A 26,617-nucleotide genomic window follows, 5' to 3' on the forward strand; every position below is an offset into this window, starting at 1 on the left:
CACCTCCATTATCGCATCTTATGGTAGATACCTTTTCTGTTCTCTCTCTTTCTGTTTCTTCTATATAATGTTTTAAATTTTCTTTAACTTCATTTTTATATTTAAGCAAGTATATTTTTGTAAAATGAGTATAATCATCCATGACGGTTAAAACATAACTATAGCCATCATACGTTTTGTTTTCGAACGGTCCACATACATCAGTATGTAATAATTGAAGTGGTCTACTGGCTCTGTTTCTTACTGTGTTAAATGGAAGTCTTGTTTGTTTAGCTTGTGTACAGATTTCACATTCGTCTATTTGCCTTAATCCATTTATTTTTATTCCATCTGCCACATCTGGTAATATATCTAGTATTTTCTTTCCTGGATGTCCAAGTCTTTGATGCCATTCTAAGGCAGTGCCATTTTCTTTCATTAACAGTGTTTTTTCTTGCATATTATTATCATCCAAATTAATTTTATATAAACCGTTTTCTTTTTTTCCTGTTAATATTAATTCTGACTCCTTATATATTTTTACATTATCTTTGGTAAATATAACCACTCCTTGATTGTTTGTAACTGCATTAACCGATAATAAATTTTGTGATAAGTCAGGAACAAGCAGGGTATTATTAAGAGTACATTTTTTTCCAATGACTTTACCAGTCCCTTTCACCTCTATTGTTTCTTCATTTGCAGTCAAAACAGATGATGGTTTGCATTCAAAAAATTTTAGTATGTCTACATTTTTGGTCATGTGTGCAGTACACCCAGAGTCTACAACAAATTCTTTCAGTTTTGGTTCTTGAATTTCACCGTTTGTAAAAAATGCCTTTTCTATTCTTTTGTTACTTTTTTCTTCATTCTCATTCTTATTCTTATTTTTGAAAAAACAATTTTCTTCTCTGTGATTAATTTTTTTACAGATTGAGCACTGTTTATTTTTAAACTTACAGTCTTTATCTTCATGGTTGTCCCTTTTGCAGATACTACAGGCTCTACAGTCTTTCTTCATGTGCCCTGTTTTGTTACATTTGAAACATTTTATTGCATTAAACTTTTTCTTTGATGTAGATGAAGATGTAGCTTGAAATGCTAGCTGCTTGTCACTTTCTTTTGCTTTCAACATTCGATTTTCTTCAGCCAGAAGTCTGTTTGTTAAATTTTGAAGGGTTTTCTTATCGTCTGCCATGCATTCCCAAGAAGTTATAAAATAGTTTAAATTATTTGGTAAACAGCTTAGTATTTTGGATATGACCATTTCATCATCTATTTTTGTTCCTAGCTGACTTATACGAAATTGTAAATTTTCTATTTCACTTATTAATTGGGAAAGCGATTGACTCTCTTGTTTCTTATATGTGAAAAACTCTTGTAATAATGCATCTTTGTTTCTTTGCTCAGAACCTTCGAATATTTCACATAATTTTACGTACATTTCACGTGCACTGTTACAATTAATTATGTGACCTTTTAGTTTCTTATCAATACTGCTTATGATAATTCTTTGCACCTGAGCATCTTTGATACTGAAGTCACTTTTCTTGTCATCTTCTTTTGTTTGTGCAATTGTTTTTGCAAGATTTGCCGCTTTTAAGTGTATATTGAATTCAAATTTCCACAATAAAAATGTTTCCGCATCTTTTAATTTTTCTATCTGTATTATCTCAGGTTTTTCCATTTTTTAGTTTTTCCCCGTTTTTTATTTTCTTCCTTGTTATTACTGTTTTTTAGTTTTTTTTCACTTGTTTTTTATGTTGGGTTTTTCATTACCCAATCCCGGTTTTTAATTTTTTCTTCTCGGGCGTTCTGGGCCCATAACCTATTGTAGGTATTCAAACTTCTGGTATTCTTGAAAGCCTTTATTAATAGTTAAAGAAATACAATCACATTTTGTTAGGAATTATAACATTGTTCTCACTGGTTTTTTACATCATGACAATTCACACCACAGTCATTCTTTTTCATAGACTAACAACCCTACATTTTTTAAATGTCATAGACTATAAATTCCTAACAATTATAATATGGTGATTATGAATCCAAAAAAAGTTATATATTTCCGAACTTGAGTTTTACCAAAAACATTTTTTTCGAAAAATAGTTCTGTCAGTTCTGTGACTGTCCTGTCAAATGTCAGTGTCAGATCTGGCTGGACGCATCGTACTGTATAATTTTTCCTGCATTTGTTTATAAATTGAAATTATAGTATAGTAATTATGGCTGAATCAGACGGCGATATAGAGTATTTGGATGAAGATGCCGACATTGTTCAGCAATGTGTGCAAGTAGTTCCAGTTCAAGTGCCACATTTAGTACCCCGCGTTGTTGAGAAGCCTTCCCCGTTGCTGGTGGAACGGATGCCGGCTGAAAGAAAAAGGAAAAAGAGGAAAGATGAAGAGGATTCTGACTATGATCCCAATGATGACTTATTGCCGCCGAGTCCACCAAGTTCCAAAGGCAAGAAAAAGAGGCAGAATGTTGTGAAAAAAGTTAAAACTTACCAGAGAGGAGAGGGTGTTCAAAATTTGAAAGTTGGATCATCATCAGGCAGAAAGGCTAAACATTTTCCCGCCAAAGAGCCGGTTATTGATCGGAAACTTTGTAATATTAGGATTCCTGATTATGATGATCCCTTGTGTTTGCCAGTAAAAGCGATTAAAAGTGAAGATTCTGACGTGAAAAGGTTGAATAACTGGAATAACGTGTGTTTGGAGCATTTTAAACATTGCGACAGCTTGCTGAAACCGGAGAGGGGAGACACTTATAGTTCTGTGAGAACTGTTGTGTTCAGGAATGTTGCTAATAAACAAACAGGTCGGTAACATGTTATCTGATACTTTTTGAATAATTTTATCGTATTTACACAAATAAAATGTATGTACATCAAAGTAGTTTTCCGTTAAAGCAAGGTTATGATTAGAAGGAGCTAATTTGCTTTCTTTCCATCAATGTACTGACTTTGACTTTCATTGTAATGCAAGTTGTTTTTTTTATATATAAACTATTCATTTTTTATCCATGAAAAATGTCTTATTATGCTTAGCCATCGAATTTTATCCAAATCTGGTTAGTAGGGACACGGTATCGAAGCAAAAGTATCGATACCGTACTCATGAGTAGAATCGATAACAAAGTATCGTACTCATTAAAGTATCGAAACAAAAGTATCGATACTTCAAGGTATCGAGTACTTTTTAGATCAAAATTTGCTAGGTCAATATCAGTCAGTAAATAATGTCAGTTTTACTTCAGTTCAGCAGGACATAAAAAACAAATGGTATTGGTACACAAATTTAATAGAATAATAGAAAAATGGAAAATGGAATGAATGAAACAAATCGAAAATGTAGCAAAAGGAAACAATATTAAGTTATTTGAGGTATGCTAAAAACTAGCAGTGTCCCACAGTTTCACCCGCGTAGTAGATTAAAGATCCCATTCCTCCTCCGTAGTCACTTAAAAATAGAAGTTTGTTGAGCCTTTTGGTTTCGAATTTTTGTGATGGTACTTCGTGCTTCAGAAAATAATCGTTCTGAAGGTACTGACGTCGCAGGGATTGATATATATATTCATTCTCGTGCCAATTTACATAATTTTGGGAATACTACTTTCATATCTTCCCATTGTTTTAAGGGATCTACTGAAAGTGGCGAAACCTGTGCCGATAAGTAGTAGCTTAATTCATCCTTAAATTTCAGGCTGTGATGAAGATGAAGAACTTGCTTTATTATTTTGTTTTTTAGTGTGTGCCAACTTCTTATGGTGGCTCCAGAAATCAAATGTCGTTTCTTTTTTTAAGACGAATGTCTTAAAAAGTTTTCAACGAGTGAGCTAGAAAGCGCAGTTAAATTAAATTCTTCATTCGATACGATACCTGGGAAAAAGTACTTATTGAGTAAAAGTATCGAATGCAAAGTATCGAGTACAAAAGTATCGGTATCGAACTGGAATGTACTCGATACCACAAAGCATCGATACTTTTTTCGTGTCCCTACTGGTTAGCTATTGCTGTATAAGCCACTATCTATATGGTCAACTAGCAGTATAAAAATAGCCAATGCCATAGTTTTAAATGCTATTCTATCAATCAATCAATCAAAACATTTATTTGTGAACCATAGGTAAGAACAGATCTTAAATATATAAAAAGTAATTCTAATACAAACCATTCCAGGAAAACCAGAAACAACAATTTGGAGCAAAACCTGTGTTGAAAACGACGAAGGTGACAAAAAGTCCGAGATCTTCCAATGCGTACTCCCTCGTTACAAAGAGAAGAAGGTACTGACTACCTTCAATCTTGCTGCAAGGAGGCCGAAACCGTTCCATTTGTCTGATGAAGTGATTCTGAGTAAGGAGGATAGTAAAGACGGAGAGGTGCTCGTTGTATATAAGCCTAAGGAAGCGTCTTCTGCGGTTTATAAGATGGTGACTGCATCTGATAGGTATGACTCTTATTTTACCAAAACTAATATTATAGAGCTAGATATACATGCTAATCTCAGGAAGTACCTAAAAATAGGACTCTACAGCCTCCCTAAATTGGTCTGGTCTGGACCTGGCTGTTGGCTACTTTTTTTCCCAGACCATGAAGTTTCTATAGGACTATAGGACACTGCTGAAATAACGGTTGAAGCCAGTCATATATTGCTAATAATTACAATTGATATGGAGTTTTTGAGATTGATTGGAGTCTTAGATGTTATATACTTATCTCATGAACTTCTTATTTGTAAAATTCTTTTAGTGTTTGATGACCTATCAGGTACTTACATATTATAATTTAGAATAGACCCATTGATAACTTATAGTAAATTAATTTCTTAACCGAATTATTATTAAGTATACCTAACTCAAACCATATTACCTTTACAGAAAATCATCAGAAGGTAAAGAAGAGGATTCAGAAGATAAAGAAGATGATGATGACTTCAAGATGTACATGAAAGAGTTGGCATTCTGCAAGATGTGTGCACCTTGCTTCCAGACCTCTTGGAGAGGGGTCAAGAAAAATACTAGGAGTGAGTTTGAAATACGTAAACGATATATCTATGTGTTTATTGATTGGCTGTTTTCCACGGTTTCATCCGCATTCGAAGTACTTCTTCCAGTTTCCAGTTTGGTATGAACATAGGTGATACCCTGGATTAACCCATAGGCTACTTTTTAGGGTTCCGTACCCAAAGGGTAAACGGGACCCTATTGTTTTCGCTCCTCTGTCTGTCCGTCCGTCTGTCACCAGGCTGTATTTCATGAACCGTGATAGTTAGAGAGTTGAAATTTCCACAGATGATGTATTTCTGTTGCCGCTATAACAACAAATACTGAAAACTAGAATAAAATAAATATTTTGGGGAGCTCCCATACGACGAACGTAATTTTTTTTGCTAATTTTTGCTCGGTATCCATAAATATTATATAGAATATTAGTTTGGATGGTACGGAACCCTACGTACGCGAGTCCGACTCGCACTTGGCCGGTTTTTTTATCAACACACCACGGAAAGCGGAGCGGAAGCTGGGGAGTTTGTTGTGCCACTTCTTCTCAGCAAAAACAGATCGGAAGGGTCGGGGATCGGAACTTCAAAAAGTGCTGATTTTCAGCCTACTTTGAATAAATGACTTTTTATCTTTGTTTTCAGAAAGCATTGCATGCCCCATCTGTTCTCGTTCGTTCGTGACGGTGTACAATCTTCTGTCTCACTTCAAGACTCACTCCACAGAAGATATGCAGAAATATAAGACTGTCATATCTTCTATTTTGGCAGAGGTCAGTATTTTTCAATTTAAGTTGTTTTTTTAATACATATAAATTAGCTTCATGACTGTGTTTCGGATGGCACGTTAAACTGTAGGTCCCGGCTGTCAGTGAACATGTTCGGCAGTTGTTACCGGTAGTCAGAAGCCAGTAGGTCTGACAACCAGTCTTACCAAGGGCTATAGGATTCCCAGGTAACTGGATTGAGGAGGTCAGATAGACAGTCGCTCCTTGTGGCACACTGGTACTCAGCTACATCCGGTTACACTAGCAGCTGACCCCAACATAGTTGGGTAAGGCACGGAAGATGATGATGCTTATTCACCTGTAACTAACATGCATGTAAGAAAATCTTCCTGGTCTTCGATAGGGTGAAATTGTGCACATGCTCTAAGTTCTGATCTAATAAAAGATATACGCAACTATATCTTCAACAGCGGACATGTCAGCACTTCAAAAAGATTTACAGAGTCTTCAAGATTATTGTAAAAATAACAAGCTTGACCTGAACCCCAGCAAATGCTCTGTTGTGACATATCCTCTATGTATTTCTCTAGGTGGTCATGTCTTACCCAGATATGATACTATTCGTGATCTGGGAGTGCAAACTAAGCTTTGATAAGCATGTCGATGCTATCGTTGCTAAACGTCACACAATTACCTATTATATGTACTTAGCTGTAAGTCTTCCATACTCATAAATAAATAAATAATATGCGGCCTCCCCAAGATGGTGGCCAGGGGCCTGATTCTCCAAATTTTACTTAAGCGACATACAATTCACATTAGCTTTTGCTTTAAGATGAAAGTATCATAATAAGTTCCTATCTATATCACTAATTCTATAATAATTTTTTTAAATGTATTTTTTGTGTTATAATTACAGATTGTGGACTACCATTACAAGTGCAGAGTGTGTCGCGAACAGTTTCCAAGTATCAAGAATTTGAGGCAGCATGTGACTACACATCAAGGTACGTTAAACTTAGTGTAATTTATTTTTTCTAGCGGTTTTAAGAGGCTGACAGCACCCAAAACAAAATACGTACGAGAGAAAAGGAGTACCTAGTCAAAAATAAAAATTAACCAAGTTCCTATTTACATGTGGACTCATTAATCTTACCAATTTTATCAATGTACACGTAATACTAGATTGAGATAGATATTTTTGTTGGAAGATCATTTTAAGAGGTAAGTTTAATTTTTTCTTGTATCGAGAAATCTTTTTGAGAACGTGTTTTAAAATGAACAGGGTTCTCAAGATTAATATAACTTTTTTTCGCCGTCAAAAACTATACATTTGGCCAAAAATTTTTTTGAGACAAGCCAATTTGGGATGTCAACGTTTTAACGCGGTTTCACTCGCGTCCCTAGCTAACTACTTTCAATGCGCGGTTAAAATATAGCCTACTAGTGGTCCACCCTCGCTGAGCTTCGGTAACCTCTAAAATTATAAGTGTTTCTCGACTATATTCTGCATGTAATATACACACAAACCTTTCTCTTGAAACACTATCTGATAAAAAAACGCATGAAAATCGGTTGCGTAGTTTTGACGATTTAAGCGTACACATAGACTGAAAAAGCGACTTTGTTTTATATATGTTACCGTAAGATTACAAACATCGTTAGATTACAATCTATCTCGAGAGATTGTAAACTGTCGAATTATTGTGAACCGTAACATCTGATTGCAATTTAACGCATTATTTTTCGCTATATTATAATCTATCGATGAGAAATTGTTAAATTGTCAACTGTCCGAAAGCTCTCTCTGATTGGTCAGTCTTTTGTAAGATCGACCAATCACGACCAGCCGTTCTGTTCCCATGGAGTTCCCGTAGAGTTAGGAATGAAATAGAGGTGTCAGTTAAATAAAATAAATGCTCTTCAAAAATTCTTCAAGTATTAAATTTATATAAAAATAACTCTTATAAAAATACAGTTAGGTATTTTGTCTTCAAATACAAACTAATATTTAAAAATAAAATAAAAGGGGTGCTAATTAAACAGGCTTCTTTTTAATATCATTATTCGCCCCCAAAAATGTATGTTGCCTTCTAAATTACTAAGTCAGCCACAATTAATAAAGCGTCGAGCATCTAAATAATACTATCTTAGCCACGAGTTATCTTCCACTCTAAATACAACTCAGCATGATGGTTATTTTTTTGCATCTAAATTTGTAGCATGCATTCTAACAGTAAACTTCTTAAATACTATTAAATGACATCATAAAAATATTTATTTACCTTCTAATTTTTTAACTCGTACCTACTGAGTTTTTTGTTTAAAATATAACACATCCCATATTAATTGACCCAGCATGGAAGTAAGCATGCAACATGCAGCAAGCATAACTTCTGTCACGGCTCCGGCGCTGCGGGGCTCCGGCGGTCCCATGCGAGCTTATCGTCGCAGATGGTTTTCACGCTCACCACCGCAGCTTCGGCTTGCTGGCCGGCCGAGCCGGCCAGCAAGCAATTTGAGCAAGTAATTTGAGTCTTAAAAATTAAGTACAATTTTTGATTTTATAAAAAATTAAACCGTCACTTATTTTTGCACGTCAAAGAGCTGTGACACCGGGAGTTGCAAAGAACATTGTCTTTTTTGACGTTCTACCAATCAGCGCGCAAGATGCATTCCGTTCTACGCCAGTTGACAATTTGACCGCTCTACATCGCTCTCGATCTTACAAAAAGACTGACCAATCAGGGAGAGCTTTCGGACAGTTGACAATTTGACAATTTCTCATCGATAGATTATAATATAGCGAAAAATAATGCGTTAAATTGCAATCAGATGTTACGGTTCACAATAATTCGACAGTTTACAATCTCTCGAGATAGATTGTAATCTAACGATGTTTGTAATCTTACGGTGACATATATATAGTGATGTAAAGTGCCCTTCTTCGTCGAATCGTCGCATTAAATTCATAGATTTGTATGACTATCAAAATTATATTTTTTTCAGGCAACGAGTTCTTTACATGTGAAGTCGGTAACCACTTGGCGAGATAGGATAAATTCAGATTATGTTATAAAATAAATATATTTGATACAACTAATAGTCTTTTTATTTTCAACACGCGTTTAAACCTGTATACTGTATAATATGTAATTTAAACATCTTCCAAGGATCGTAGCGTCGTGAAAATTGGCAGCTGTGTATAGTTCTGATGGCAATACAATAATATGGTACCGTCGAACTGATCTGAATGATGATGGAGCCGAAAGATATGAACTGAAACTTGATTGATCGAACGAACTTGATCGTTATATATTATAGCCGTGTTTGGACTCGTTAGAAAGGTCTTTTAATGGATTTTGACAACAATAAAGTTTTGCATTCATATAAGGGCGTTTTTGTAGTGATTCTCAAATTATCTCTTTGATTATGTCAGCAACCCCAGCGGGGCCCAGCAGGACTAAGGCCTGCCGAGGCTGCGGGATTGTTCACACGAGTTACCGCGGCCCTGGTACATAAAAGGCCTACGACGGAACACGACGGTTTTTAGTCAGTAAGAGTCTGTCACTCCCTCACCGCTGCTAACCCACAACCGCCAAAAAAAAAAGGCCTTTGATTTCAAGAATCATTTCATTTGTAGTTTTATATAGCGCCAACTAGAACGGTGTTAGCTAGTCAACTTCGTAGATGTTGCCAAAGTATTCCGCTAGATGGCGCCAACAGTTGTTATTTAGGCGTGAGTTCCAATATGTTCTTTGTTCCCAATCAAATTAATTATCAACGTAAGCCTAAACTTTTTATACATACGTATATACTTAACCTGTATATATACCTAACCTAAGTATATGCAATATAAGTATGTAATTTTAGCTCAGTAATATATAATTTAGGTAGTGAATGTGTCTATCTATCAAATTCAAGTTAGGTACAACAACCACTTATAAATTGAGGTGTTTGTTTTTATTAAATTCATTTAAAATAGGTACTATGTATAGATACCTACAGGAGTAGGTATAGGAGCTCGTGGCTGAGTAACGGCTACACAGGGGCCCGATTCTCCTTAGTTAATAATGTCAAAATCGAATAGAAATCGAATCGCAATATGATCGCAATAGCAATTTTAACCATATCGGGCAGTCTGCTACTAATATAAGACCAATCGTATTCCAACGACATTCGATTGGTTTGCGATTGGTCTGCTATTTTGGTGATTTTGGTCTATACGGTAGTTTGCTCTACAATCATATTGCAATCGTAAATCATTTGCAGACAAAATGATTCATTATTGAATGACAGAAAAGGATAAAAACGTTTATTTCAAAGAAAAAATAGCGGAATGCTACATACGTTTCAATAGTAATCGAGTCGGGATTGGATCGCAGTCGAACGTGAATCGAATGGTGCTTAAGTAAAATTAGGAGAATCGGGCCCCTGTTTGTAGTTAATCTATACATATAAAAAACTGTACATTGAATATTTTTTTAAAAGAATACTTGGGGGTGATCCATAATCGATTCTGAACCCAAATATGTAGTTTTTAGAATTTTTGTCTGTATGTCTGTTTGTCTGTATGTTTGTCCCGGATAAATTCAAAAAGTACTGCATGGATTTAAATCAAATTTCGCATGACTATTACCTGAAGGCCGGTTCAACACATAGGCTATATATTATCACGCTATCACCTACGGGGGATGAGCAATGAACGATTAAATGCACGAGAACGCAGACGAAGTCGCGGGCAACAGCTAGTCGTCCATAAGGTTAGGTAACGGTTAAGGCGGTCGGCCGCTGGATATGTTACCATCTTATTTGACATTCTCAGTGTTCCTCCGTATTTCGAAAGGTACGTTAAATTGCTCATTTGGACCCTGCTTTCATTTGAACATCTTCAGCAGTCGTTACGGGTAGTCAGGAGCCAACCGGTCTTTCCAAGGAGTATCCCCGGGTTGGGGATTGAGTCCATCCGGCTGTATCTGATTATACTGGAAGCCGACTTCAACATTATTGGGTAAAAGCTAGACAGATGAAGGAATACCTACTTACCTACCATTAGGAAAACATCAAATTAATAAAACAGTTCCATTAACCAAATTTTTGTCCAGTATCTATAAATAACACAAAAAAAGTTCTTTCCGTACATCATAACAGATTGCCATCCCATTTTGGCAGTCCAACAAAAAAAATACCATTATCTGAATCGGTTGCTCCCCAATTTATGACTCGCTAATCCCGAAGGGTATTGACTGCTGCACTTTTTCATCAAACCATGGTTCGTGACGTCACAGTCCACTGTCAAATTTTCTAACAAAATTCTATCCCTCATCGCAAGGTCGTTGACTCGTGTTTACGTCGTAAGGGATGAGAGGTCAATGAACTTACCCTTGCTTACGTCACTCCAATTTTTTTGGGCTGTTAGGGTGCCAATTTTGGGGTCGAAATTGTGTTAGAAATTTTGTTAGATCAGATTTTGGTGTCGTGGAATTTTTTGTATATTTTTTCTGATAGATAGCTTAGATATTTCCTAGAGTAAAGTGCAATTTCAATACCAAAAACTGTTTACCTATGGTAGTCGGCAATCTAGATATTTTTTCAATAGCTCCCTACTAAGTATGTGTCCAACTTTTTTAGACACGCGACAGTGTTTTGTCAGCAGAGAGCTATGACCCGGTCATTTGTAGTCTTATTTATCTTTTGGTCAGATCCAAAACATCTTAATGTTATCTTATAATATGAATCTTACCCTACGAACCTTCAAAAATGTAGGTGTAGGCACCAATTCTATATATTTAACCTATGGATTTATTTTCATATCACACATACTTCCAAAGACTGCAAAACATCACAAAAACCCCAATCATTTTAAAACCGAGAGATGCCCCTTCAAATCGATTCAAATTCCCGTATCGATATCCACACGATATTCGAATAAAGCGAGAACCACCCCTATCTAACACAATACATTGAAAAGAGGGAATTCGGAGGGTTCGTACTGACAGTTTCGGATCACCATTATTGGAACTTATATTGATGTGTCATTTTAGGGGAAGAATCGAATTGGGAAGGAAAGAATGGAGAAAGTGTAAGCAATTTTGAAGACTCCCGAAGGAGATATAAAAATAATGATGCTGTGGAGTGAATTGTAACTAAACCTAAAAACGTTTCAGGCTAAAAATAATGTCAGGAAGTTTTTCTTTGCTCAACAATTAATGCATTTTGAGTTCTTAGCCATTCCCATTCCTAGCTGATGAAATAGAACAAAATGAGCGTTCAAAAGAATACTTACTTTACCTTATACATATCTGACAGTTTATTTCTGCATATCAGCAGTTATTTTACCGTGGTATGTTATGGTAGTACAAACACACAGCCTTTAAGTCTAACAGCCCTTTAAGTTTCTTACCGTCTGTTGCAGTTACTCTAATAACGTTTTTTTTACTGGGTATAATTTTAGAGGAATATAAAACACACTCGTTCAAGTTATAATTTATTTTTTAAGCTTATATTCTTCATGTTCTTACACCCCTTATTCTGGACATTAGCTGTTTTGTACGTAGTAGTACAATTCCGCTGGATGGTAACCTGGAAGGAAATGATAACACCAAATATAGAAACGTTAGATAAATATATACTTAGGTACTATATCCTACATTTTCATCATCTTGTTGAGTTAATGAGTTTTTAATTAGTCAAAGGCATTTAGAAATCCTCTAATAAAGATCAGAATAGAGATGATTTTTGAATTATTTGCCTATCTTACTCAATTCTTTATTAGCATTCCATATGTTATCCAAATGGTACTTTTGGTTCAATATTAATAGATGCAGACCATTCTTTTGTTGAAACTGGGTACTTCATGAGAGTCATAAAATTTACCGTCTAGATAAATGCTGCTCAACTAGGTTTATAGCCACCCTGTTTTTAATCGAAAATAAAAATACAAATACCCACACTACCAAAAACACGTCGAAATCATTTAGCCTATAGCAACATCCACCCAAACTATAATCTCCATACGCTCTCAAATTTCAATTAGTGCTACCTCTAATTGAAATCAGCGTCCGGCAGGTACAGTGGGATTAACGTCATACAAATACGCCCTTTTACCCCCAAAAGGGGGTGTCTGTCTGTCTGTGGCCATGGCAACACCCTAGCGGCTATTATTAATTTTGACGAGACTACTTTGATTGATCGAAGCATCAAATGCAAGAGCTATGTTTATTTGTAAAGGGGACATGTATTTGTAAGGGAAATATGGCAATATTTTGTTAGGTCCCTTTGATGTGATGGTTTTGACTGAACGGATTGTAATGTAATTGCTTTGGGTTTTATTGAACTGACCAATGCTTGGATAAGGTATCGTTTTGAAATTGACCAAGGATAGCCTGTGTAGGCACGAGAGAGAATTCTGGTGCATTTTTATATCCCACAGCTTCTATTCTTCAAGGATAGAGTAGGTAGTATTATTTAGGAAATAGGTATATCTTGGTTGGTTTCGAACGATTTACCTACTGCAGATACCTAGGTATGTAAAAAGTTGTATTATATTGATATGATATGCCCAATTAATAGCTAGCTGTACTTTTAGTATGTTTAAATAGAGGATATTGTTTTCAAGTGTGGTACTTGTGATAAACTATCCTTATTTAATTAACTAGACTGAAAACAACTCTCCTATTTTCAAGACAGCTAATTTACTCATCTCAACAAAGCAGTTTTCCCCTTCAAACCTTTACTTGAACAAGTCTTATTCAATGTGCTACAAATAAACCAATAGAACATTACATGACAACTCCATAAAATTTGAATACGCATTCTCCGTTATTTCACGGTTCACCTTATGCTTTGCCAGAGGTGGCAGATTATTAGGGGGAAACATTATTAAATTCCAGTCGCCAAAGGGATTTTTGTTAGCGACCACGCACCCCTCGCCCAATGAGGGGGTGGGTCCGAATGGTGCATGTTTTGACTTTGAGCTACAAACGTTTTACTGCGAATATTTGTTGTTTTGATGTTCTAGGATTTGGATTTATTGATGTATCTATCAGAATGTTTTAAATGTAAAATTGGAAGGTATAGATAGTGTCATTTACAAAGACAGAATACACTCCATATACCTAACTTTACTGTCATAGTCCAATGGGACGGCTGTTTGACACGACCGGATTATTCTCCGGTCGGTCAATAGCGACATTAACGGACTCTCCGAAGCACTCATGTATTAACCATCAACTTCCAGACTTTGGGTTGCTCTATGAATCTTAAAACAAGCCATATGGGTCTGACTTCTGAATCGCCATCGAGACCCCGTGCCCAAGACACTACAAGGTATAAATCCTAGATCAGTGATCGTGCTAGTTACATTCTCAAGTCCCACAGTCAAGTCTAATCTTATTAATCATATCCCACATAAAGACAGGCTTACAATACATTAAGCTTACTACCCCTTCATGTAACAAATCAGCTGCACCCAGTTGATAAGTGATTTAAATACAACTCGTGACGTCACGGCTGGGTAGCTGCACGCGTTGGCTCGCGTGAGGTATGAAGTCACCAGATGTTGTGGTAAGTGACCGCGACTGAGTGACTGATGTCGGGGCTTTTGAGTGGCTTATTTGGACGATATTTGTTTTATTTTGATTGTGTATGAAAGAAAGCTTGTTATTATAATGCGTTGCTGCTGACCATTCCATCGTTAATTTGATCCAAAACGTTAGCTACAAAATAGAGACTTGCCGATTTTGGTTTGTGAGTTTTAGAAACCTTCACAAAGCAGCCAGAAGTCTCGAAGTTGGTCGCATTACACTTTTGTGCCTGGAAATGTAAAGCCCCGAATGCTACTCTGTAGCAGTCGTTGTTACATTTCTACCTCAGGCGGATTTGAAAACTTTGACACTTGTGCTTTTTAGGTGATATTTAACCTGTAGTTCCTTCGATAAGACAAGACAAAAATATTGGATTTCTTTTCTATTGATAGCAAAAATTAAGTAGCATCCTACCACCACAGATATCAAAATTACAAAATCTCCAATCAAAAATTCCGCCACATCCAAACCCAACCACATAATTTAGCAATTCCACAATATTTTCACCCATCAAAGGGTTTTAATAACTCTTTGTGTTTGCACCCCGAGGGCCTGTAGCGAACCGGAGATTGAATCAATATTGGCTGCCGTGGCCTTTGATTGGGCTGGCCAGTCAATTAGCGAGGTAGCCACATAAACGTACCTTTGAGGGTTTGGGCTCCAATGTGGGGATTATTTGCGAGACTAGAGATAAGGTAGTTTTTGTGTATATGGTCTGTGAATGGTGGTTTTAAAATGTTTTGGTGTATAAAATGTTCGTTATTAAATTGTTTTATAGAGTGTCCTTTGTGTTAATATGTATTGGTTTATTTGTAAGCTACTAGTTATTTCTCGAGGTTCGACACAAGTTCTGAGTCAACTACTTCCCAGATAAAAAATTGACTTCCTCTTTTCTCCGATTTGTGTTTGCCAAAATTTATTAAATGGGCACTTTGTATGGGATTTGGTACCCGCTCCAACAGTAACATATGATATATCATTAGAAAGGTATTTACGCGAACAATAATAAAAACTATGGGGCTTGCCTCAATTAGCTGTCCGATCCGAGTGACGATAAAAATTGAATCGACATAGCAACAAGTATGTCATCCATATAGGCAAAATCATTAAGAGGCATATGTCGTCAGTGTAATAATTTTAAACTAAGTTAATATACATCTTACATTGTTTGAGATACACTCTATTATAATCTAAAGATTGTAATAGTCTATGGAGTCTTACTACGGAAACACAATCGCCATCTGATTTGACAAAAGTTCAAAACATTTCTATTCATCTTTTTTTAAGAAGAAATTCTTCATTTTCTCAGCACCTCTTGAGGAGCAAGATTGAGTCGTAATATGTACTATGTAAACATCGTCTTCTGACTTTTCAACTTTAATTGATTGTAGATACTTAAAGACTTTCATCAAATACATAAGCTAGTTCTGCGTGAACTGCAAAGGTTTTGCACAGTCTTTATTTAAAGCAGTGGGCAGGCAAACATTCTAAGAAGGCCAAATTCCTGTTTTTTTATTACTTTACCAGTTTTTATTCAATACAGTTGGATTCAAGAACTACATCTACATTGATGATTTTTGAACATTATACATTCTATTAGTCGATGTCACGTGAAATGGACAAGGATTTGGGACTAGTCGTCATAGTAAACATTTTTTGCCTTGCCAAGACCTACGCAATGGTACTAAAATCAACACTGTTGGACAGGGTACCAAAACGCCCATCGTCCTTTGTCTATACCTAGTCTTAGCGTAAAAGTGCGACAGATTTTATTTCGTTTATCTCGATTAGTCGTGTTTCTTTTCGTTAGAATTAGTACCTGATACTTCCATAAACAAAACATGGAAGAATGGGCTTTATAATAATCTAGGTACAACCACAAAGGGATGAAGCGAAACAATTAGTACTTACTTAACTAAACAGTATGCAAGTCACGCCGTGGGGCGAATTAATACTATCGGCTTAAACGCGATCTCCATTAGTTCAAAAGCAATATGGAATGCCTACATTTAGATGTTAGGTGTATGGAGCTAGATTAATTGAAAATATTGAAATCCTAAGAGCATTATAGTTGCGTTGCTAGTTGGGGATTATATGGAGGATGATTAATTTTATTGAAAATTGAAGAGTAGCCATAGATGTAATCGCATGAGATAAGATATGAGGCGTGAAGTTATCACTATATCTGAAGAGTAGCTATAGTTGGGAATGTAATCGCATGTAAGAAGTCTGCCTAATTCCAATTTACCTAAAATGTATTTTTTAAATATTTTATCTAAGTTATGAGGCGTGATACTATCATTCGTTCAATTTAAATGCTTTTCGAAATTTCATTAGATTGGTACAGTTTGCGTTAAAAATTTTATACATACATACCTACTCGCACCTATGTAAGTTTCAAATAAATTTTATAACACATTTAACTTTCAATTTCGAGTGACCTTTAGCTTTTATACAATACCTACATACCGCTATGTAGCTTTGCCCCACCGCTTTCCCTGCCCACTCGTGTCGCTGTATTTTCCGCCTACGCGTTGAATCTTCCGCTAGATACTTTTTTTGCTTTGTATGACAAAGACAAAAGGATCAAATGTTTGTAAGATAGGTATTTGAAGAATTGTCGAATAAAGACAATTCGAATAATAAATATTCTGCCTCAGGTCTTAATATATCTTCATCATAAGTATAATGTTCCTTCCTTTATTCCGATTTTATTGAGTGATGGCGCTGCAAGGTTTCTCTGTAGGTGTAAGCAGTGCATATTTACTAATAATGTATTTTGCATCAAAGTAAATAGCTTCCATGTATTCGTTAAAGAGTAAAAACTATAGAACAAATTTTGATGAAACTTGGCAGTAACAAACATTTGGGTATGAGAAGCAGCCTAAACGTAAACCAAATATTTCGCAGAAACCTTGCGAGACCATAATCAAGATTTTGACCATCTTTTAAGTTACTTAGGCAATAATTCTGAAATTCTAGCTATACTATAAGCGAAGCAAAGATCTGGCTTCCTACATTGTCTGGCTTTATAACCCTAGAAGAAACGATTTAAAGTTCAAAATCGCTACAGCATTTTTCGCGCACCCATTACGTATACAGACATCGTAAGGGAAAAACTAGAGAAATATTTCTTACTTGTAATCATAGGTATAACGACAAAATCAGCCTGTTCAATTGTTTTTCAGGCATTAACTGCTTGTATGTTGCAAATAATAAAACAATAGAAAATCAATTGTGTCTCGCGTATATCAGCGCTCCGGCATTCTATGGGAGATGTGATTCATTGATAGATTTTTAAGTCAGAAAAGCAGTCGCTCCATATAAAATATTGGTAGGTAATAAGGTTGCTTCTACCATTGGAAGCCATCTCTAACATACATAGCTTGAATAGTGTAGGCCTAAATATTTTTCTTTCGAACCAACACTCGCTTATAAACAGTCAGATTATCGAGAAAACTAATCGTGAACCTGGCTATAATAATAAAATAACTATTTTGAAAAAAACCTAGCAGTATTAGACAAGAGGATATTTACCTAACATATCAAGTTCAGTAGTTTTGCAGTAAAAGCCCAGCAGACAAATAAAGTTACTTTCGCATATCGCATGTAAGGATTATGTGTTATTGTTTTTACCAACTGCGGGAAGAAGCTTGTTAAATCTGTCTAGAATGAGTCTATCTCGTTATTTTGTCCATATTTGGAGTCTCTAATTGTGTACCTATACTAATTATGTAAATGTTCATGGAAACAGGATAGATATTCAATTGTTATCCAAGCTTTTCAGTGACTGAAATAAATAGAAATACAGTGTTACAGAAAAGTGTTTACGTTTTATATTTTTGAAAGAAGAAGATTATTGGAAAGAAAAGTAGGATTCATGCTTTCAGGATGAATAAAAAACTCAATTCGGGTTTTTTATATATTTAGAACAAGAAATGTATAGTTACAACCATTGAGGATATTAAATATCATATTGTAAAAACTATTGTATAAAGTGAGAAGAATGTGTCATTTTTTCCATATTTTTTTATTATAATTAATTCCAATAAATTAATTAATTATAGACACATAAATTACGTGAAAATATTAATTAATAATTACGTAAAAACAGCCAAGTATCTACTGATGTAAATATATTGGTTATTAATGCTTACTTTTAGGAATGAGTATTCTTTTTTTATTCAAAATCTTTCTAATCCGTTATCGAAAGAAAGATGGCGCGTAGAATTTTCCAAAGGCTCGCTTCTTCTGAGGAATAAGTTAGCCGTTTTGAAGAACTCTACACAATATCCTTAGAACGATCTTATAAATTATCGGAAACAACATTTATGACTAAAGACGACACTAAAACTGTAATGGACATTAAAAATATATTAGCTGTCAAATATTATTGCAATCGGTTTGACAATTTGATACATTTTTTATTCTTTTTGGACTGTCGGAGACGCGGTGCTGCGTTTAGACGCAGCGCCTCGTCCGAGACGAGTCACTGTCCCGGCTCCGAGCGGGCAAGTCCACGAGGAACAAAGGACAGTCGCAGTTTTAGTGATCCGACCTTAATCGAATCTACTATTTCTTGTGCAACGTAAAATTTTTCTCACAAAAGCTATAATGTAGAGGTAATTTATTTAAACCGACACAATAATTATTAGAGAAATACCTAACTTTTAGGTACAATATCAACTAAATCGGTTAATACCACCAACACATACAGACATCTACCTCTTAATTTTATAATAATTCATAAAAAGACGAAAATGAAATTTTCAACATTGATTTTTAAATGTTAATACCGGAAGATCTTAAGTGTTTTTTTAAACTTTTTTTTGCATTTTATTACTTTTATAAAATACGTATTTGTATCAAAGTGACGTCAGCAAGTACGAACAAGGAAAATGGCTGACCGAATTATTCATAATCTCATTTTTTTAATTATAAATATCATTGCTTTCATTGTCTAGTACACCTTAACTTTGAAGTTGGTAAAATACTTATTCAATACTTTATTTTTTGAGATTCTTATCTTACGATGCATTTTTTTCTAAATTATTTCCTAGCCTTATCGAGTCTGTGGGAAGTCGGATTGATTTTACACATTATAAAATTCACACGAAGAGACCTTGAAAAGTGAAACTTTTCTGATCTATGGTATATGGGTAATGACTATCAGTATGCACTAGGAGTATCACAATCTACTTGCATGACGCTGAGTTCGTTCCCATCGCGTCAAACTATTGCGGAACTAGTGACGCGCTCACGCTCGCCCGAACACGTATCGATAATGACCACGACATCATTGCGAAATTGGAACTATAGGAATTTATCAGAACAGCAACTACAGATGAATACGAAATGGGAACAAACTGTGATCATGCAGCTTAAGAGGAATCAACACCGAAAACGAATACTAATAAATAGACAGTGAAATTGATATTACATGATATTACTTTTTATTTTAAATTCGAAACTATTGGTTATTAATATTTTTTATTCATAATTCGCTTACCCGAAGCAGGACCGATCCTTTGATGTTTATTTACATATTTATTGCAATCTGTTTTTTTACCCGACGGCGTATTGTCAAGCTAATTTCATTCTAATATGTTTGTAAATAAAGCTTTTTATCCTACATCAGGTCGATTTTATTTTAACTCTCGCTCCGGTTTTCACTGTCTATAACGATTATTCAGGGATAAAAACACATAGGGCTATTTTAATCAGAATCGTTAATTAGTTAGTCAGAAAGGAATTTTATTCGAAACAAATCGTACAACACTATGTGTTCGGAACATTTGTGACGATGATCATATGTTAGGGAAGCAGAGGGCCGCTAGAAGTAGCTGTATTTATAAAATTATCGAAGACATTAAACTATCAAGCTATACTACTAGAGAAACGGATCAAAAATACAAAGAAGTACAAGGTGAGCAAATGGAGTATTAAATTTTATTAATAATTTTATAACAATACAGCTGTAGCAGCATACAAGTATTAGTAGGTGTTGTGCAATGCGTTCTGGATTCTCACTAGAAAATTTTGAAATTTATGAAGTAATAGTAACACATTTAGTCGATGTCTCGAGTTTTCTACGACGTGAAAAATATTTCAATCGTTTGAGTGAGTTATCGATTGGGGAGCTGTGTCCCAACACTACTCGCGGCTTCCATTATTAAATTGAGCATATCGTGTGGCGCGCGCAGTATCGAGACACGGCCTGATGTTGCACTGAAATATTTTTACGTGCAGAAATATAAAACTTACGTATTTATTTACTATGGAAGATCATTTCTTCATTTGTGACCTAACTATCGGAATCGCGTACATCTCGGCCACAGATATCTTTGTGCTTGCGTCCGAGTTTAAGGCCATTCCACTCTACACGATAAGCTGTATAGAAAAACTCTATATGCTTTTATTCCCATCGCACCTCTATTTCTCTATCATTATTTCACATTGGACAGTCAAACAGTTTGGAGTATTATTTTCAATTGATTTACTTATTAATTATGGGCTTTAACCGTTTTTGTACGCGTGATTGCATGATTGTAATCACAGAACAGAGAGGCTTTCAGGCTATGGGCTAGCAACCTATATCTTATGTCCTATCGCAATCTTTACATTACACTTTATTGCTGCATGTAGCCGCGAGCGACGCCGGCGCAGCGCCCGCGTCGCTCGGAGCGCTCGCCCCTTAAGGGACGACCTCGTGGAGATACATGCATTCCTTATATTATACAAGTGGTGTTCAATGGTACACAGGAAAGAGTTTGGTAACGAGTGAACATGGCACCTCGACATCTTCCATGCTACGCGAAGCTCAGGCTTTCGATTGGGAAATATGAATATCGACACATTGGGAAACGATTTGGAAATGATGTGTGCCGACAAGTATTGTGGCGCGTGAAATAAATATTCCCATTTAGATCTCTGTTCTGTGATTTAACTTACGTTAATATTTTATTTATTAAATTACGATCAATCGTCACGTGTTTCTTTAACTTTATTTTTGCTAATTTCACAGCCTCATTGTCAATTAGCCTATGCGTATTAGAGTATTGTTTCTGTGTTGCCAATTAATTTACGATTTTTTAATATTTTTTAATAATATTATTATTTTTTAATTTCATAAAAATGCATCAAAACACCATTCAAAAAGTAGCCGTTATGCTATTGATCAGATTATCCCTTGTCACTTAGCGGGGTTAGTTACTTAGCATCGACGTTTGTATCCACAACCTATTTATCATAGCTTTGTAGATAGCTGCGATGGTCCGCGTTTTCGTTACTCCACGTTTATCGATATACACGGTCACATCACTGGTTTAATCGACGGTTTCATTATTATTGCATGTAGTCTGCGGTCCGTGACGATTTTATTAAAATAGGTTTTTTGGATTGCTCTAGCGTTACCTAGCAAGGTTTTATTTTTATCATATTTTTAGCACGGGACCTGCGACCACGATTTAGTTTGTATTTTATTTGTGAAGCAATCAAAACGCGAGCCATTCGGAATTAGTAGAACGTTTTGCGTGTCTGCCGCTTACATCTATGAAGATATGAATTACAGTATATTTTTAAAATACATACAAAAATATTAAGTTAATTATGGTGTAGTTTTACCCGTGTGTTCTGTTTATAAAATTCACATATATTTTTATTGCTTTTCGCGTTACGTACTACGGGCATGGCCCTCTAAGCTATTGAGCACTATTATTAATTATTATTATTTTTATAATTATTACCGAAAGAAGAGGGGCGCACAAAACATTCTACTAACTACTCACGTAACACCTAACCGAACTCCTAACGAACAATTTCACTCCAAAATATCATTTTTGCATTTTTTTTATCATTTGCAATCTCATTATTTTTTATTTATTATCTAAAAAGTCGATGAAATTTCAGTAAAATACTTTGGTGTTTCATGTTTCGATTCAAAACGACGTATTAAGCTTTATTATACGCAAATATTTGAGAAAAAAACTTTAAGAAGGACTCGAAAATTGTATAATTAAACCGAATGTTGTTGACACGTTTTCCAAATAAATTCAGCACATCCAAGCTTCCGACCTAGATTAATTGCCCGCTATATTTCCCTAATAAATAAATCAATTTAGGTTTACCTTATCGAATTCACGACAAATATCAATTTTTATCGACGCTTATAAGCAAACTGGTGAATCACTTTTCTATGCACCTGTACTATTCATGACTAGATACGAGACAATTCGCCAAATATCGACATCGATAAAAATTAATATTTAGGAATATAATAATTATAAATTATATATTAAATAAGTTAAATGCACACTAAGTTTTACACATAAAATACAATTAATTGCACATACACTAAATTAATGACAGTAAATCTAAGATGAAAAATATTATGACAAAATTATCGTTAAGATTATTATTATCAACATTGATCATTAACTTCAACTATTCAAAATATCAAATATTTTTTTTTATTATAATTTAATAATGACTCCTCTCGGAATATATGACTAGAATAGTTGAAATTTTCATGCTGAATGAAAACAACACAAAACACAACAACTATATTTAACCTAAGAGACAACTACATAGTATAGATATAATAAGTAGGTATAGCAAAACTTGTGCTTCACACGCCGACCATACAAGTACTCATTTCTTAGCCAATCGAACGTTTTCATTAGAATTAAATCAAACATAATTTGCCCCTGGAAACGTCACTTCGGATTGACAGCTGTCAGCGACGACAGGTGAAGTGACGTCCAGAAATGCATAGGTAACTCACGAATTTTCTCTAAATTAATAAGAGTACTCCTAATAAAAGTATTAAGACTAAAAATGGAATGTCAAAGCATTTATCAAGCTGTATCGAAATCAAGCGATTTTTTTGTCGTTTTTATATTATTAAATTAATGGAAAAAAACCGTGTAATTCAATTCGCGCGTACTGAGTGCGGATAAACAAATAGTTTACAATAAATAGTAAACAACCATGGCGCTTCACGCTTGACACTTTGTCAACCAACGCCTCTTCGAGCCATTTTGACTTTTTAATAATATTTTTTTTATTAAATTAGTGGCTATTAGTTATTGCACGTTTTACATTTATAATAAATATATAAATACTTGTAAATTTTTATCTCCATCTTTTGGTATGTAATGAGTAGATACCTATTTATTTAATATTTGAAATGTTACAAAACTGTTTTTTACATAATATTAAGTATATATTTTTTTTACAAAAATCGTAGGGTCGTTAGGACGGCACGATATTTAAAATATCTATTCAAGTTCGATGTTTCATAGTAGGTCTTTGTCGGGTAAAAGTTTATGATACATAGAGACTAGTGTGACGTGTTGAGACGCGGCGTTACAGATAAGTTATTCATTTATTTAAATTAAACAACTTTTTTATCTATTTACAAATTTCCATTTAGACTAAGACAATTAAAGCCTAGTTCGAATAGACGCAGGGCCGCATCCATACATTATTATTATAGCAGGTACCGATCATATGTTTAGACATCGATTTAATTATATTTTTGGAACGATATCGTTAGACTAGAGTATGCACCATTGTTCCGCGAACGGACTCGTCCTCGCTGGCGAGGCGGGCGGGGGCGGGGGTGGCCGACCCCCTATCCCCCATGCCCCCGGCACCCCGACTCCCTCGGCTCCCCCGGCCCCCGCCCGGCCCCCTCGCTCGCCGTGTGCGCGCTCCCCAGAACTGGCTCGATCGATTTTCCGCAAGCTCCGCTCGGAACATCCGTCAACTCCCGTACGACTTGGCATCGCCCGTCGTGTTATGCGTAATACCACAATCGAAAATGTATCTCAAAAATTTTTCTAATACTAACTACTGTCAGGCCTGCGGACCTCGTACAGTCGCCTCCACCATCGCGTGATCTTTAAAATTTTATCAAAACCTATCACAGTTTTTGATTAGTTTTTTTTTCATCCTTAATTTTAATATATGATTAAAATATACGTATAGATAATATATATTTTTCTTTCCAATCTTTAACAATATAACACTATTTTACTTCGATTAGTCGGCCAGTCGGGCGGCCGCGCGCGGTACGACGCCAGTGTGCGCGCCTGTACTCGCGGGATGTGTGTCGGCGAGCGTCTCAGCCGGCCTTACCTCGTATTATACGTACGTTAATGTAATTATTACGATATGATCGCATAAAAAATTGGAGCATAGCATTTAGGCTATTATTGCTAATATTATTTTATATTCGAAAACTATTTTCTCGATAACCACAACCGTTCATAAGCGAAGTTTAATATCATTATTTTGTTATTGACTATTAGCAATATGTATGTTGCGTTATGGCCGGGTGTCCCACATCTCATGTGGAGCGTGCTACTACCGTGGCTCCCTCGCCGGCGCCATCTTCCCCGCGCCTGCGCGCCTCGCCGGGCGCCATCTTGTTTCCTCAACACTTAACCCAATTCTCGCGGCCGACTGTACCCCGCGCCGAACAAAGGGTTACCACACATTACACTCGAAACATTTCTCTAGTTTTACAATTATAAAAACGCCCGCCCGGCGACCTGCCGGGGGCGGGCCGTCTCGGAAGACAGTCTGTAGTCAGATCCAATGAGGAATGTCACCTACGTCTATATTACAGTTAGACTCATGCTTATCAAGTATTTGGCATTTTGTATCGACACCGTTAAAGTTCAAGTCCACCACTATCGCAAAAACACGGTGAAAACGTAATATTTTACATATAAGTATATAACACGACAAAATACTATATTTTCACAGTAAGGTGAGAAGGTTCCGTGGCGCGATGTCGGCTCTCCGATGCCAGTACGTGTGTATGTATGTATGGGTGCGCGCCTGCTGTGCCGTCCTAGCGTCCGGCTAGGCCGAATCTGGGGCGACCCCCTTAGATGGTCTTGATCTTATTAGTCTTGAAGCTGACCTGCAGCACGCGGTTGCCGAGCGTGTACCCGTTGAGCGACTGGATGGCCACCACCGCCTCGTCGTAGTTGGTCATGGTGATGAAGCCGTAGCCCTTGCACTTGTTGGTCTGCAGGTCGCGGATCACCTTGACGCTCTGCACGGCGCCGAAGGGCCCGAACAGCTGCCACAGCACGTTCTCCTCGGTCTCGGGCGCCAGGTTGTACACGAAGATGCACCACTCGGAGCCCACGGCGCCCGGCAGCACGCCGCCCAGCAGCTCGCCGGCCAGCGGGCTGTAGCGCTGCAGGCCCTTGTTGATGGCTAGGAGGGACTTGCCTGAGCTGAACCGGCCCAGCGGCGCGGGGAAGCGCAGCGCGGCAGGCAGGTACGCCGCCAGCGGCGCCAGCGCCTTGCCGTTGTTGCTGGGGTTGTTCGCGAACTTCACTGTGATGGGCTCCGTGGCGCCCTTCGGCACCGTCCCGTTCAGCTCCTGGATCGCGCGCTCCGCCTCCACGCGCTGGTCGAAGCGGATGAAGCCGACGCCCTTGGACAGGCCCTGCTCGCCGCCGGTGAAGGGTCGGCCGCCCGAGTTCTCGCACAGAATCCGCGACGTAATGATTCGACCGTACGGGCTAAATAGCCGCTCTAGTTCCGCCTGTGTCATAGTCTTGGGCAGTCCGGAGACGTACAGGTTGGCGCCCTTAATGGCCTCGCTGCTGGGGCGCGCGTAGGACACTTTGATAGTCTTGTTCTGCAAACGCAGGCCGTTGAGCGTGGCGATGGCCTTCTCGGCGTCCTCGGGCCGGTGGTAGTTGACGAAGGCGTAGCCGAGGCTCTGGCCGCCGCCGTGCAGCGCGTGGTTGAGCGCGTCGGGGAAGGCCGCGCCCTTGTTGCGGATGAGCTTACATGACTCCACCTCGCCGATGCTGGAGAATAGGCTCCGGATCTCCTCTTGCGTCATCGACTGCGGTAGATAGTTTATGATGAGGTTAGTCTTGGACTCCTCGCCACCACCGTTTTGCTGTTCACCGTCTCCTTTCGACATGGTGGCGGCTTAAATCATAAACGGAAAGAACGAAAGAGGAACGAAAAAACGCGATAAAAATAAAGTGCACGTCCGTCGGGGTAGCGCGCGCGAACGGTATTGAGGGGTAGCGGCGAGCCCGGCGCGCATGTCGCTCCCTATCGACCCGCCTTACATAACTGGGTTCGTTCACCCTCCGCTGGTATAGTGTCCGAAAAAACCAGATCTACCCCGGGCGAATCGATCGACACCCGGGAACCGCGGCCCCTACCTAACTGGGTTCCGTGAGCAGCGGGGACAACGAACGCGAGCTATGTACTACACAAACCTTGTCGAAAATTACGCGGAAATTCGCGAGGGATTTATCATTGTGTCAGCGTT

At 37.1% G+C, this 26,617-nt stretch overlaps 2 protein-coding genes across 2 annotated transcripts; one reads left to right on the forward strand and one right to left on the reverse strand.

Moving 5' to 3' along the window:
- The first annotated feature begins 2,097 nt into the window (after positions 1-2,097).
- Positions 2,098-8,812, forward strand: LOC124642446 (zinc finger protein 333-like). Its single transcript, XM_047180870.1, has 6 exons — positions 2,098-2,802; positions 4,163-4,433; positions 4,864-5,009; positions 5,631-5,758; positions 6,633-6,720; positions 8,723-8,812. The coding sequence occupies exons 1-6, from the start codon at positions 2,205-2,207 to the stop codon at positions 8,767-8,769; spliced, it is 1,278 nt and encodes a 425-aa protein (XP_047036826.1). The 5' UTR covers positions 2,098-2,204; the 3' UTR covers positions 8,770-8,812.
- A 15,168-nt stretch (positions 8,813-23,980) lies between these two features.
- LOC124642328 (ELAV-like protein 2) lies at positions 23,981-26,324 on the reverse strand. Its single transcript, XM_047180713.1, has one exon. It carries the CDS (start codon positions 26,255-26,257, stop codon positions 25,196-25,198), a length of 1,062 nt encoding a protein of 353 aa, XP_047036669.1. The 5' UTR covers positions 26,258-26,324; the 3' UTR covers positions 23,981-25,195.
- Positions 26,325-26,617: the final 293 nt, after the last annotated feature.

The sequence above is a fragment of the Helicoverpa zea genome, chromosome 24 (assembly GCF_022581195.2).
Source record: "Helicoverpa zea isolate HzStark_Cry1AcR chromosome 24, ilHelZeax1.1, whole genome shotgun sequence".
Lineage (NCBI taxonomy): Eukaryota > Metazoa > Arthropoda > Insecta > Lepidoptera > Noctuidae > Helicoverpa > Helicoverpa zea.